Raw genomic sequence first — 15,075 nt, forward strand, 5'->3', positions numbered from 1 at the left:
TGGTTTGCATGGGGGGAAAGCAAGTGGTTAGCTTTCTTTTATATACCTGAGATCAAAGTGTTCCATGGTGATATTGAAAGAGAGGAATAATTCTTCAAGCTTGCAAAATGATACGGAAGCACCAAAATACACTTGATTTGAGCTTATTAAGGGAGCACTTTGTAACAGGCAAACTGTAGTACTTTGTTTCTAGAACTGATGTTTTTTTAAGCATTTAATAGGGTAGTTTCCATGGCAACTTGAACTGAACAGATTGTTCATTGACTTCAGTGCATTTCTATTAAACATCTTTTCTCTGTAGTTAGGCCTGCCTCTCCAGCTCTTTCATCTATTTGGGTGCTCATGCATTATTGTTTTTTTGCAGATATGCTTAAACTGAAATGGACTCCACCTTTCTCTGCTCTTTAACAAACACAAACGTTGAGGGACAGTTTCACAACTGTTCTCTAAGTTTCCAAGAGTGCATCTTCTTTTCTGTGTCACACTCTAGTTTTTAATCAGTTTCCCTGTAGAACCAGAATCTGTGGTTCAACTTCATGCCACTGTCTACCAGTGAAAGAGAAATGCACACCGCAGAGACATTCAGCATTAGGAGCCCAAAGGGCTTCTGGATACTTGTGGTTATTTTACTCGGACTTGTAATTAATGCTGCACAGCATATGCAAATAAAACTGCCGTTATACCAGAAGGTCCCTATGTTCTCAAGTGAAGAGAAAGCACGATTAATATAATATATTGCAGGTCTGATCCCCTTAAATAATTTAATCACTCTGTCCAATTTTGAAAGGCAGCTTTAGAAGTCCCAATGAAAGTTACTCCTGCTAATGGAAATGCACGGTTTACTCTTTGCCATATTGTAATGTCAGCCTTGGAGCACTGTGTCTGAAGTGTTGAATAACTTTTGGACTGAATCTTCTAGGTGTAGAGAAAACGGAGTCAAAATACAGTTAAAACTGGTATAAAACATTGTAAATACAAGAAAGTGATCTTTGGTTTAATCCATAGAGTTTTAATTACAAGAGGCTTTAAATTTGCCGTTGCTCATGCATTTTAGGAACATTTGGGTTCTGCTTGTGCATTTGAAAGGCTTTCAGGGCCTTTTCATTATCTCTCTTGAATATTCAAGTTTCAAGGTAGGATAATCAGTCAGGCCAGAAATGTTGTTACACTCTTGGTAGCAACGGAGTCTGTTTTTCGTCAGTTAGCTTAAAGCTTTCCTCCTGCTCCCCTGCAGCCTAGACTTGTATGTGCTCTGGGTGGGAAGCGACAGCGAGCTGCAAGCAGAATTGTCACTGCATGGCAACAACTTTTCATCAAGAGGTTGTTTCCTCTCGTTAGAATGAGAGTAAATCTCTTCGAGAGCTTTTTTTTTCCTCCACTACACTTTGGTTTTGCTTGTTGCTTTTCAAGTGAGCTGTCACATTTTCTAATTATAAAACATTCTGCACTTACATCAAAGATTGGGTTATGCAATTTACTTAATTCAATAGATTGCCTGTCACTGCTGAACAGAAAACCTTTTATTATCTTTCAGTCTTTTTTACATCTACTTTTCCTAGATCTTTGACATACTTGGGAAAAAAACACACACACACACACACAAACAAAAACAGTCTTTCCTTTGCATATGCCATTGCGTTTACCTAATTGCACAAGTAAATGCGGTCTAACAGTGGGAGGGCACAGAAGAAATACCTCAGTTACAAACTGGTAGTTTCCCTTGAGGCACAAAAATGTGTTTTCATGTTCTGTAGATTTGAAAACATATTTGCTCTGTCCCCCAAAACACAGAAAATACAAAAACATTAGAGATATATAAAATATTTTAAAGAATTTTACTTGGACTTTACCTGCTGTTCATTACCTTGATTGTCATATTTCCCAAATTTTTAAGATTTCAATTCCACTACTACTTGTTCAGGAGTGTATTCACTCCACGATCACATAACTGTATGTTTTAAGTTCTTCTTTAATTAGTCTAAATATTCCTCAGACTAGCTAAGATTGTCTTGAAAGCCTTGTTTTCACAAGAATATAATTGGATGCTCGTTTGTTCTGGAAGTCTTTTATAGTATTCACTGACGTGAATTTTTTTATGCTCCTTTTTGGCCTGAATGCACTTGAAATAAGCCAAATGATAGATTTCTAATAAAAAATCCAGTTCTTAAAGTTAAAACTTGTCTGATCTTTGGAAACAAATGGTGTTATATCAACAGCCTCTCTGTGAAAGTTGAGAAATTGAATGGCAAATAAAATGAACATGGTGAGCAGTGAAAACCTGCCTCCCACTTGAGGACATTCCGCAACAAAAGGTGCTCCTTGTTGAACCAGCCAGGCACTGTTCATGGCAGCGAGTTCTGCAAACTGAGAATGTTCTAAAAAGCCCAGGTCTTCCCTCATCAGAAGCTGTGCCCTTGCAACCAAACGTGAGTGGCCAAAAAGATATTCCTGTGTCTTAATATAGGTGAAAATATTCATCAGCTTACTGTGCTTTGTTTCCCAACCAAGTCATGGGTAGTGTAATCGTTGCTCCAGCTAAGGGTATAAGGAGCGCTACCACGTGGATCTTTGGCTGGTTCACCTGGTAGGCATTCCTAGTGAGAGGTACTGACTGCTTTTGTGTTATTTTTTGGTCGGATATATTTTGGGCAGTCATTCTAAACAGCTAGCTTATTCTTTCCGTAATACGGGATCTGACAGCTAGAGATCTGAGAGAGAACAGAAATTAATATTTGTGTTTTGGAAAAATGTTTGGTTTTTATTTAAAAATAAAGTCAGTATTTCCCTTTTGCCTTTCAGTGCTGTAGGGACATGGTGATCACAAGTGTTCTAGGTCCTGAGGAATTCATGCATAGCCAGTAGAAAACAGGTCAGCTTGTTTTTAATTGTTACATGAATTAAATTAAAAAAAAAAAAACAACTCAGAAAAAGCTTGAGTTTTGTATTATACATACTTTAAAGGAATGTTCGATCTCCCCTGTGTATTCATCTGGAAAAGCTAGAACTTAGTCTGAGCTAGTGTTGCTTTGCACTGTTTCACTGGTAGGTAGAGTGTTTCTAAAGCACTTTGCTGTATTTTGGAGCACTGCTAGGTGAGGTGATGACTGCACGGGGAGGGGAACCACACCAGGGGTTCTCCTTGTTCCTGCCTGTGGGTGGGAGAGGTGATTCTGGCAGAAGCAGTGCATGTCCTGAAGAACTCGGATAATACCTCACTGGCTTAAGTTTACACTGGAGAATTTCCTACCTCATTCCAAGAACGAATAAATGCAAAGGTGTCTGTGTACGTCTGTTTCAGTTGTGCCAAGTGCTACTCGTCCTCAGCTGTGGCTTTGTCTTCAGTACGCGCTGTGTACCGCTGTAACCCCCAGCTTCTCTTGCTCAGTGACTACCAAGATGTTCTGCTAAAACTCAACCATTTTTAGCAGCTCAGCTGTGTAAGGTTGCTTAGAAACAAGCCTTCTTATCCCCCACATTCTCATGACACATTTCCTATGCAATAACATCACTGCATGACACATTTGTATCCAGACAAGCGTTCTTTTTCCACTTGAGATTCTCAGTGTAAAGGTTGTTGGTGCTTCACACAATTCGCAAACAGCATGCAGTAAATCACTGGAGTATTAAATCACTGCCACAATCAAAATGAGCTCAAGTTTTGAATGCAAGCAGTTTTTCGCTCCTGAATTTAATTATTGATCTTTTCTTCCTGAGAGTAATTTCTAATTTTGTTTTTCAGCCTGGCTAACTGAAAGGTATTATGAGCGTATGGTAATCTCTCCCTTCTCTGCTTCGGTATCGAATACTTGCATCGTAACAAAATTTAGATCCTAAGGGCACGTCTGCAGTTGCTTTTTCCCTTATTTTCTTCATATCTGTGTAAAAGAGCCCATATAAACTGGCCATAAGAATATTATCAATAGAACTATTTACACTTTTTAAATGTCACTAGTAAGTATCAATTAGATCTACTTGCAGCTGAAGATGGTCATTGTCAGCCACTTGGCATTTGCGTATCTCTTTATGACTGAAGGATTTTTAGCACTGGTTTTTACTTAATTCTCCTTCTCTGTTTGGTAACAGTGATGCACTCTTTCCAGTATGGCAATGTGTTCATCTGGCAAAATAACAAAAAAAGCTAACAGCCACATCTGGCAGAAGGAAAAATTCCTATTCACAAAGACAACAAGGTCCCATCATAGTCTTCTCATTTAGTCTCACATAAGAACCTCATGCAACTTCATTCAAAGCTACAGTCAGTGCTTTTATGGACTGTGCAATGTATCACTGGGGAAACATAGTTGGAAATTATAAATTAGTACAATTTTCATATATTTCGTAATGTTATTTTGTAACTGTAAAGCTCCTTGTGCATGTTATTTTAACAGCATTTCAAACGTTATGAACCAAGAGTGTAATTTCCACAGTGTTTATACTCTGCCAAAAGGACGTCTTTTGTCAATAAAAATGCAAAATTTAGCATCAGCAGAATCCAGACATGATTTAAATACATATTCCTGCTTTATAGGACATAAAGACCTGTAAAGACCCTGCTCTAAACAACAAGTACAGTCAAGACAGATGATGAGAAACTAAAGAGTTTTCTGGGATAGAGAATGTTTTATGAAGGATTTATGAAAGAATGGAATCTAAAATGGGATTAGGAGACAAAAGCATGCTGTCTGCTTGACAAGAAGACAAACTGAAATAACCGTGTCAAAAAGAACAGTAAAAGGATCAAGAATTAATAGGAATCAATAGGGCTAGAACATGCAGCATGTTGCAGGTGAGAACAGAGTATTGCACTGAATACAGTGAAAGAAAATGATTGAATGAATGGATGGTACTGGATGAAATTCAGTTTTCTTGGTCCTGATTTTATCACTAGCTTTGAAAATTTCACAAGAAAAGATGTCTTTCTGAAATAATGGGGAAAGAGATAAGAACAGTCTCAACTGCATTTAAATGGATGATAACAAACACTAAGATTCTTGGCCAAGTTGCTCATAAATCTGGGAAAATAGTTGTAGTATTTGTGAAGAAAGCAGAGTCATGCAAAATTGAAAGGCAGAAACCAAAACCTACAAAACCACCACCCTGAAGTATGGCAGTGTGATAGGCAGATAGCTTTAAAAAGAAATTCTTTTTAATTATAAGTCAGTCGTTTAGTGCTTTAACAGCACAGTAACAAGAGTAATGCTTAGCACAGTAACAAGAATAATGCTTAGCACAGTATCCAAGCCATGCTTCCTCTCATAGGACATTTTATTTTAATTCTAGTACAGACTTGTATCTTCCACTGGCTACAGAATCACCACATGGTTGAGGTTGGATGAGTTGGAAGGCAACCTGCTCCAGTGCTCAGTCACCCTCACGCTTTGCTGATGTTCAGATGGAACCTCACGTGTTCCAGGTTGGGCCCGCTGTCTCCCACCACTGACCAGAGCCTGGCTCTGTTGCCTTTGCACCCTCCCTTCAGATTTTTGTACACATCAATGAAACTTCCTCTGAGCCTGTTCTTCTCTAGGCTGAACAGTTCCAGCTCCCTCAACCCTTCCTCACAGGAGAGATGTTCCAGTCCCTTCATCATAGTGGCCCTTCACTGGACTCTCTACAGTAGCTCCATGTCTGGAACTGGTGAGCCCAGAACTGGATGCAATAGATATGGCCTTATCAGAGCTAAGTAAAGAGGAAGTATAGGCTGTATACACACTTTGATGAATAGAAAAGCTGATTTCAACACACTGTAAGCATTTGTGATTATTTTTATAAGGACTTTTTCAAGAGGAGTATGTTTCATTTGGTTTTAGTTGTCCCACTTTTTTTTTTTGTATTTTCATCCCTCTTTTGAAAATTGTTTTATTCTCTGTTCTTAAATATATAGTAGGCTTGCAGTGCATTCCAACAATTGTTTGCAATATTTGGCAACACTTTGAAATTCACAGAGGATTCTTAGCAGTGTATAGTAATGGAAGATATGGGCTCTTAATAAATATTCACTCTTCTCATAATCAGAAAGCAACATTTGTGTGTCACAAATTTACTAATATTGCACTTAAAAGCACTTACACTTTGCTACACTTGCAGTTCAGCTACCCTGCTTAGACAAATTGTATAGCAGTATATACATAATGTAGAAAACTCGAGAGATAGAGGCCGTATATACATAAAATTACCTGGTCTTCGAAGTCAAATTCTGTATAAGCAGTATCTCCAGAATCCATAATTAGACCGCAATCTAGTTCATTTGGTCCTAAAATAGGAAAGAAAATTTGACATTAGAAACATATTGGAAAATTCCACTTTCTGTGATGAAACACTCTGCTATTTCCAATTATCTGTATGTATGCAAGAACTGTGACCCAAGAATTTATTCAGATGTGCTAGAATACCCAGGTGAACAGTATTCCATTAACAAAGCCTTCAAAGCATCCATAAAAGCTACCACAAATCTTAATAAGGGACAGGTCTACTAACCAGTGAATTGTTTCAGCTAGCTTGCAAACTTATTGGGCAGCGCGTTCCACGTGCCATGACTTGCAATTGTAACACTGCCATGGGAATCTTAGCTTAGGGAAGAATACAAGCCACAGTTAGGGAACATAAAGGAAGTACTGACTAATCAGCAATTAGCAAATATGGATACTGGAGTGACGTTGATGGGGGACTAAAGCAGCGTGCTTGCAGCAGCAATAGTCCTTGTTCCTCTCCCACCCTTTCCAAGGTGACAGTGTGGCTCTGTCCCTTTGGTCCATCATCTTCCTGTGTTGGGATCAGTAAGTTGTGTAGCCTCTTTCACTTGGGATGACAAAATTCAGTTGCTGAGAAGACTTGAGCTGGCTGAGCTTTACCAGCTTAGATTCAGCTGGACAGCTGAAGGTGCAGGATAACAGAAAATTGGGCTTGGTATTTTGAGGAGTCATGTGGGTGGGTAATCACTGCTAAACAAGAATGGGAGGATTAACCACCTTTCTTTCTATCTAAGTGTAGCAAGGATGTAGCATGGACATCGCATTCGTTTTCTGGCATCACCAGCCCATGCAGTTTATCTCACTCCTGGGCAGTGAGGAAGGAAAGAGTCTCCTGTGCCCTCCAGATGGTGCAACCCTAAACCAAATCCTGCAAATATTCAGCACATTAAAATGTCAATAGACATGTGCCTGCAAGAGTATTTTTCACAGCATTAATAAAATTAGATAATGAAATACTGTAAGGACACACAGGGTTTTGAACATTATAAGCAGCCACGAGTGGGCCCGATATGGGTCTTCATATGGGAAGCAACAGGAAACACCAGGGGGTGTATAAGATAAGTACTCAGTACTGGGCCCTCATGGCCCCAGTCAGACAAGGTCACTGGTGAGGAAGGGGAGCCAACCCCATCCCTCCTGGATTACAGGTGTCCCTACCCAATGTCCCTACAAGTGCTGGCCTGGAGGGTATGTGGTTTTAAGACCAGTGTTGGCCTGGAGATGATTTCTGACTGTGACAGGCGCTGTGCGGATGGCTCTCTGTTACCAAGCACTATTAATAACAGATTTTGCAGTTCAACTTGTGCCAGATGCATTTACACATTATCTGCTTTTGTTTGTTTTTAAAGTTTACATAGTAATAATCTATGTAGGTGGTGAACTAAACATTGCTGAGAGAGAGAACAGAGGAGAGGAACTGGATGTCATGATGACTAAAACCATAACTGCTTGGCAGAAAGGATGGTCCAGGGTACCTTAATCCATATTAGAATTGCTGCCAAAGTCATCTTTGATGCAACTCTTCAGACTACGTAAGAGGCATCAGTGAAAGACTTGGGCCTACCATCTGCTGCTGCTTTTTCTTGGTGTTTTTTATTTTTTCTTTTCCCTAATGTTCATGTATACTTTAACAGATTGTTAGGAAAAAAAAAAGGGGGATTATATATTTCCTATCATACAATGCCACATGTATATATGCAGCATATTCTCTGGCATATACACTTTGCAGTCTTTTGAAAATACCTGTCTGTAAAAGATATATGCAAGCAAATAGAATTACAGCTACTGAGAGAAGCTTAATTTTTTCTTGATTTATTTACACAGCTGACATCTCACTCTTGATACTGTGTCATTGTTGGTAATATGATTTACCTAAGACTCAACTGCTGCTACCACTAGCCTACCTTGACCTATCAATCACTTTTAACAGCACTTGTGTGCAAGTATTTGATTAACTATCACTTAACTACGAAGAGCAATATCTCTCCCCAGCTAGGAGCATTAATATGAAATATGGTGCTGGGAACTTAAATGTGAAGATCAGGCTGAAAATGAATACTCATGCATAAAGTATCTTAAGTGTCAAAAGCCATAACGGCTATACAATGTTAATGCGTGGTCAAGCATCTTGAGGGCTTTTATCTTGAACTAGGACACCAGTTTCCTTGGGGAAGCATAACTCTTTTCCAGAGAATATTCAAAGGTCAGGAAAATTGGAAATGTCTTTTTTTTCTTGGTTCAATGAAAGCTAACAAAAACATAACCATCTATCGCTGGCCAGTGTACAGATTGCCCCTAGTGCTGTATGAATAAGCATGAGTTGTTTGCTACTTTACAGCTCAGTTTTTTGTTGGAGGGAGTATATTTTGGTGAGTTTAGACTAAAGTTTGCTAAAACAGGTCTTCTATGGGAGGTGAACAGGCTCACTAACCAATCACTAGTACAAGTGGCAGCAGAAGCATGCCAGATAGCCACTGTGCAACATAGTGGGAGACAGTAGTTCTGGCAGTAGGCAAAGCTACTGACAAGGCTAAAGCTGAAAGGAGGGTGCTAGGAAGAATGGATAATGTGAAACTCAGCTCAAATTCTCTGAGTTTCAATCATCAACATTTTATGTAAAACTTGTGGCAATATCCAGCTATGAAACGAGAAACAGAAAATGCTGGCTTAAGGAAAGGAGGAGGATTTCCTAAAGAATTTGGAAATGAACATGCCCTGCTGCTTTAAATGAGTCTGCATCTTGCAGTCTTGCAACAAAACAGGATCATAAGTAAGTTTCATTGCATTTTCTGAGTAAGTTGTGTTGTTTTTCCTTTGATAATTTGGTAGACTAAGAACTAGGTTATAAAAAAAATTAACACTTGTTTACCACTGAGAGGGAAGTATTATAGTCCGAAGCATCCTAGTTCCTTTCAGATGGATGCCCCATTCCATTTGATAATCTCAGCTCTTGATTAACTTAGAGCATTGGTGTTCTTGTATGAGCTGTTCACAAATGATGAGCAACTGTAGCAGATTTAAAAGGGGAAGCTCAACAGTTAAAAATTTAAGAAAATGCACAAAAGCTCCACTGCCGTGGAGAAATAACTTGCAGGCATCTGATCTGAAAAGGTACATTTGTGACTTGAAATACGCTTTCTCAATTTGAGTGTATGCATAAAGTTGAGATACAGAAAACTTGGTAATTATAATGTGCCCTCTGTTTTCCTTCAGGGAAAAATGGAGAGGATTTTATTATGTACAGTACTGCACAATTAAAAAATAAATCAGTTGGAAGTTTTTATTAAATCCCCGTTAACTGAATAATCAGCTCTCCAGGGACGAGGGGTCTGCTGAAAAAAGAAACAGCACATCACTTAGAATGCATTCCCTCCCCCCCCCTTTTTTTTTTTGCTAGGCTTTGCATTTGACACTGAAGGCATCATTCATAAAGATTTGTCTTGCTAGGGACTCAAGAGGATCAGCACTGAGGGAAGAGTTGAATTAATGGGTGCCTGCATTTGTCCAGGGGTTTGCTGACAGGAGTTATTGCCAGGGCTGACAGTCTGGGAGAACTTGTCCCCTGAAGGGGTGCAGGGCTGTACTCAGTTGCTTCTTTCCCCATGAGGCTGTACTTTTAAATTTTATGTTGTATTTCAGGCATTGTTTGTTGTTCCCCAGGACTGGTAATGGCAAGTTAGGAGGGTATGGCTATTACGGGCTCGTGTGTGGTTCCTACCAAAGAAATGTACCCCAGAACCTAGGGGTGCAATGGTCATAAATGTCCCTGGTCCTATAAAATACTTCAGTGCCTGGGTGTGTGTCACTTTCTCCAAAATCATATTAATCCTTAAGTTTTCATAAATGCAAGTGTCAGGCCTTGCTTTTTCACAGTTCACTAAATTCACTTACACAGAGAAGCTAAATTGTACTGATCTCTCTAAATTTAGCCGCAGTTAATTTAACTTCCCGTTACAAGGTAGCTATATACCATCCTGTGAGGTAATTATGCTCCTTAGACATTTGTGTTTGGGCAAATCATTTTATGTATTTCCAGTCCTTGCTTAAATCTGTTACTAATTTGAAGTCCTGGTAGCAATACTATTCAGTGTGGTTCATTGGCTTGAATATGCCCATACTCATGTTTTAACAACTATAGTATTTGCACTAACACTGTCATAAAAGTAATTTAAGACCATCCTGTGAAACATGTTGCTTCTACTAATATCATGTTTAAGCTCAATACAATAAAAATTGTCGTTTTATGTTATGGAACATGCTCTGAAGCGCTGTCTCATAACTTACTTAATATATGTTGCATATAAGCACTTGAGCAAGACATGCTTGGAAGATTAATTTTCAGTGTGATAGAATACAAACAATTTACTAGAGGACTGATTAGCATTAGAATGATTACAATTTCATTTGTCTCTCAGTAAGATGCTTCTAATACAAATTTTATTGCAACCTTATTGAATTTCATGACAGGTTGTTGCTCTTAGCAACGGTCTTAATATGTCATAGAATGCCAAAATGAGAAAATTTGTACTGTAATCCATAAAAATATGCTGTTGTTTTCTTTCAGCATATATCGTTATATGGTTACAACTGGATCTTACAGGTACATCATATGAATTAGTTTGATGTGAAGACATTAAAATATTATACTAAGTCTCTGTTAGCCACCAGAAACCAAAATATATTGCAATATCACTACAAGGATTAAAAGACAAAAAGTGATTAAGGGAATGCTGGAATTGCAGCCTCTAGAAATTAAATACCTGGTCTCAAAAGATCACTAGAAATCCTACTTTGAATCTTCTTACCATTATTGGTGCTCAACTTAGGCACTAATTAGATGATTGTGGCATGGTTTCTGACATGGCTCATGGCTCTCCTATTATTTTTGTGATGAATTTATAAAGTATAAGCTCATACTTTCAAGGAACAGACTGGGACACATCTCAGATCACAACCATTTTGTGTGAATTGTTCAGCTTTTGCCAATCTCTGCTTGTCAGAGTTAGCACCTTTATGCCATGTGTTTCATCTGCTTGCTATTCAGTATTTAGCTCATTTAATTAGGAAATCCAGAGGTAATCATCAATACAATACAATAAAGTGGAAATGTCATTTTAGGTTAGGAATCGATCTCTCCTCCCCTAGAAATAAGGCTATGCACAGAACAGGTAAGTGTGCCATTTAATGGAGAAAGCTGGTGGTCTTTTTTCTTGTGTACGTCTTACCTTGAAGCTGACCACTAGACACCTGTTTGTTAGGTAATGCACTTTTTATCATTCTTTTTTACCCCTCATTGATAATTTGTCTTTATCTCTTTTTGAACATTCTAAAAACAAGCTAGCCTGGAACCTCCTTTCAAATCTTCAAAGTATAACGTAGTCTCTCTGTCTGAAGCAACTGCTCTTTGCACACCTCGCCAGTAGACAAGAAGTAATCCCCCACGTTGTCAAAAAGAGCTAATGGATGTATTGCTCCTACTAGATTTCACCATTTCTCCTTCCTTGGCAGGCCCCAGATGATTGTTCGTGATTACGAATGACTGAAGCCATCTTGTCTGCCAGTTTAGGGCAGACAAGTTTTTCCTTAAACAGAGGAGAGATCAGATACACGATTTTCTCTACTACGCATATCTAATCTATTTGTTTTAATAAAACTAGTACATTTTACAGGAAAACATTTCACCTAGAATTTTCTGTGTGTGCTGTTTTGCATTACAACATTTATGACCTCATCTACCTATATAACCCTCAACATCTACTCAGAAGGCAGCCAGAGATGCCATCTGCAAAAGGAAAATTGTATAGTTACCAAGGAACATTTTACTGTTCCTGCAAACACAATATTTCTGACAGATGTCATGGATTTTTACTGTTTTAGCTTCTTTTTTTCTTTGAATACGTTCAAAATTCAGTAAGCACAAATAATAATAATAAGGGAAAACAAACAAACAAACAAACAAAACCCCTTCCTGACATACTTGCACACAGTTTCAGAATTAGTACCAACTATTAGAGAGGGAGTATGATCGTAAATCTCTTAGGATGGGTTTTCTGGTGACACTGAGGTATCATCTGGAACTAAGCCAGAGACAATTGGAATTAATAAACATACGATTTTTGCATTAATGATATAGCTTAGTGGATTATCTACATTATCTTAAAGTGAGCTTGTAGAAAAGCAGGATGTTAGCTAACTTGTATGAAGTTTTCAAGTGCAAAGAGATTTTTTTTTTGCCCTGGGTTGTGCAAATGTTTGAGTTGGGTCAAGATTTTGCTACAGTACATACAGTCATACTCAAGGAATATAAAAAAGGCATTCCACAAATGTCAAATGCAGTAGAAAAACGTGGTTCTTTAAATCTTGCATTAACTCACCTGCTGCAGCCTCTTTGTTAGCAAATAGCTTACTGTCAACTGCCAAACTTATATCAAAGAACACTTCTTCTTCATCTCTGTCTGCATCAAACTATTAAGAAGAAAAAAAAAAAAGTGGCAGTCAGACACTACTTACTACTTGGCTGATCACCAATGTGTAATCCCAAGACTTTTAATTTGTTAGGAACATTTCTAATTTTCTGGGTGCTGTCCATTGCAAGCTTTAAGTACTTCAACTCAATTTTGGCTGAAAACTGAACTAAATTTGTAAACCATTTTGTCCATTTCTAATACCTTGTCAGGAATGGTATAATTGACTTGGTCTCAGAAAATGAAGTTTCAAAGCAGAAAGCAATACTAGTAAAACCTTTTAAATGCTTTAGATGATTGGAAAAAAATGACACCATAGAGACTGGAGAAGTGATTACTTTCTTTTCAGGCTCTTCAGAGATTAGTGTAATTAAGTATACTTAACTTGCAAGTGAAAAATTTTCAGCAACTTCTAAAAGCAATTTTTGTAATAGGTGTGTGTGTATGACTTCAAGTAGTTACGCAAAACTCTTATTGAAAAGTAAACTATTTTTGAAAGTGTGTCCGTTATTTAGAAAAGAAAGCTTTTCTTGCTCTGGCACTAGCACAAAGTGTACTGACTCAGTTATAAATTAATAAAATTAGGAAAGCAAAGCTTCTTTAAAACGACAAATAATTAATCGAGTTTCTTTCTATTTTGAACTTTTTTTGATTTATTCTGTTTCTTGATAGTTTGACGTTGCATCTCCCAAGTCTTCTTTCTCTGTCCATTAGGATTTTTTATGGCCAGGTGACATTGGACAGGTTTGGTTTTGTTTCCCCCTTAATAATATTTATCAAGAGTTATTAGTTTAGATCATCACTTGTTGAACTTTTTGGGAAGAAAAAAAAGTACATCTTATTACTCTTGCTCTGAAATTCTTCTAATTTCTTGAATTGAGGCCAGTTACATTACTATGGAAAAAGGGAAGAGTGTAACCCCATTTACTGGAGCAACCAAATAATGGTCCCACTATGCTGGTCATTCACTGCATGCCCCCCTGTATAAGAGTCACTACTTTCAATCATTTTATATTTTCAGTGTAGCATGTCTTAGGATGCAGAAATGAACCCCAGAAAACTACACTACTGATTGTGTGCTCATTCTTTCAAGTCCAAAATTGTTGAGCACCTTTTCAGATATCTCACCAACAGCTGTCTGTCTCATGGTAAAAATTGTAGGCAGGGAAAAACTTTGGAGAGACAAAGTGAAACCCTAGTAGGACCTTGGCTGCTGACATTTATGGAAATGAAGTTGTTTCCTCAATATTTGTCATAGAATACGGCACAATAGTTAATAAGATTAGAGAGGTACTGAATTGCTTATCTAGCACCCAGCATTGCCAAAACAGTGTCAGTTTTTTCATTATGTGTTATGATGACTTATGTAGCATTTATACTACGTAAGCTGTTCTGTCACTGCCTAATGAAATTTGCTTTCTTATGGAATTTTCCACAAGCACCTCAAGGTAAACCCAGAGGCAGATCAGCCCAAAAATATTTATTTTGAGCGGCAGATGTCAGAAATAGTTCAAAAATAGGGAAAGAACATTAAAGAGACAAAGGCTGGTTCTACTGTGTGAGTGGGCTGTATAAATGAAAGAAATTGGATGTTTGTGAGAGGCCAGAGTACGTAAGAGAAAGGCAGTCATGGAAAGTTTGCTGCCAGCAAGCTAAACTCTCAAAACATGAGTGCTCAAATGTGAATGGTATTAGCCCTGATTGAAACCTTTATTATGGTCTTCATACATAGGTTTGTGCTTAGCTCAGCCCAAGAGATCATTTCTACCACAGATGAGTCTACTATCGTTGCCAATACACATGGAATTTTCAGATTGGTTTTTGAAATTGTTTGTGGCTCTGACTCGGAGGACCACTCAGAAGTTCATGCTGTGGTGCAGCATCGTTGTCTGTCTATCTGGGCAGACCTATTTGTTCTTGAGGAGGAGTTTATTCAATGTTAATTAAAACACAAAGCATTATTTTTTATTTAAAAGGCAGAAATTTGCTTGTTTTTAACTATTAGAAGAGGTAATTAGAATCTGAATTTGTGCCAAAACTGAAGCTTGTGGAAGAACAGGTCTTAAAGTTTTAGGCTACTGCTGGGCATTTTATTATCAGTGGACATTATTCAGAAAGTGCAGCTTTGGAATTTCCTTGTTGGTAAGGAAAGAGTATCGAGTTCTGCAAATTCTTTTGCACTGGTCTTTCTGTGAGGAAGTATGGGGGCATGCTTTTCTTCTATCACTTCTCAGCAAAAAAATGTATGCATTTTATTAAATATGCTAGGGAAGACATCATATAATATAACATTTGTGGATATGTGTAGCCATAAAAACCAGTAAATTGTAATCAGGTCGTGTCTAATCATTACTGCGTAG

The 15,075-nt window shown here is 38.0% G+C and overlaps 1 protein-coding gene across 1 annotated transcript in view; it reads right to left on the reverse strand.

Annotated features, from left to right (window-relative positions):
- Positions 1–15,075, reverse strand: part of AK5 (adenylate kinase 5) — a 93,466-nt gene that overhangs the window by 34,581 nt on the left and 43,810 nt on the right. The window contains exons 6-7 of the mRNA XM_035538215.2: positions 12,626–12,716; positions 6,177–6,253 (exon numbers count right to left, since the gene is read on the reverse strand). Coding sequence (XP_035394108.1) covers positions 6,177–6,253; positions 12,626–12,716 — 168 coding nt within the window. The remainder of the gene's footprint in view (positions 1–6,176; positions 6,254–12,625; positions 12,717–15,075) is intronic.

This window comes from Cygnus atratus, chromosome 8 (genome assembly GCF_013377495.2).
Source record: "Cygnus atratus isolate AKBS03 ecotype Queensland, Australia chromosome 8, CAtr_DNAZoo_HiC_assembly, whole genome shotgun sequence".
NCBI classification, from domain to species: domain Eukaryota; kingdom Metazoa; phylum Chordata; class Aves; order Anseriformes; family Anatidae; genus Cygnus; species Cygnus atratus.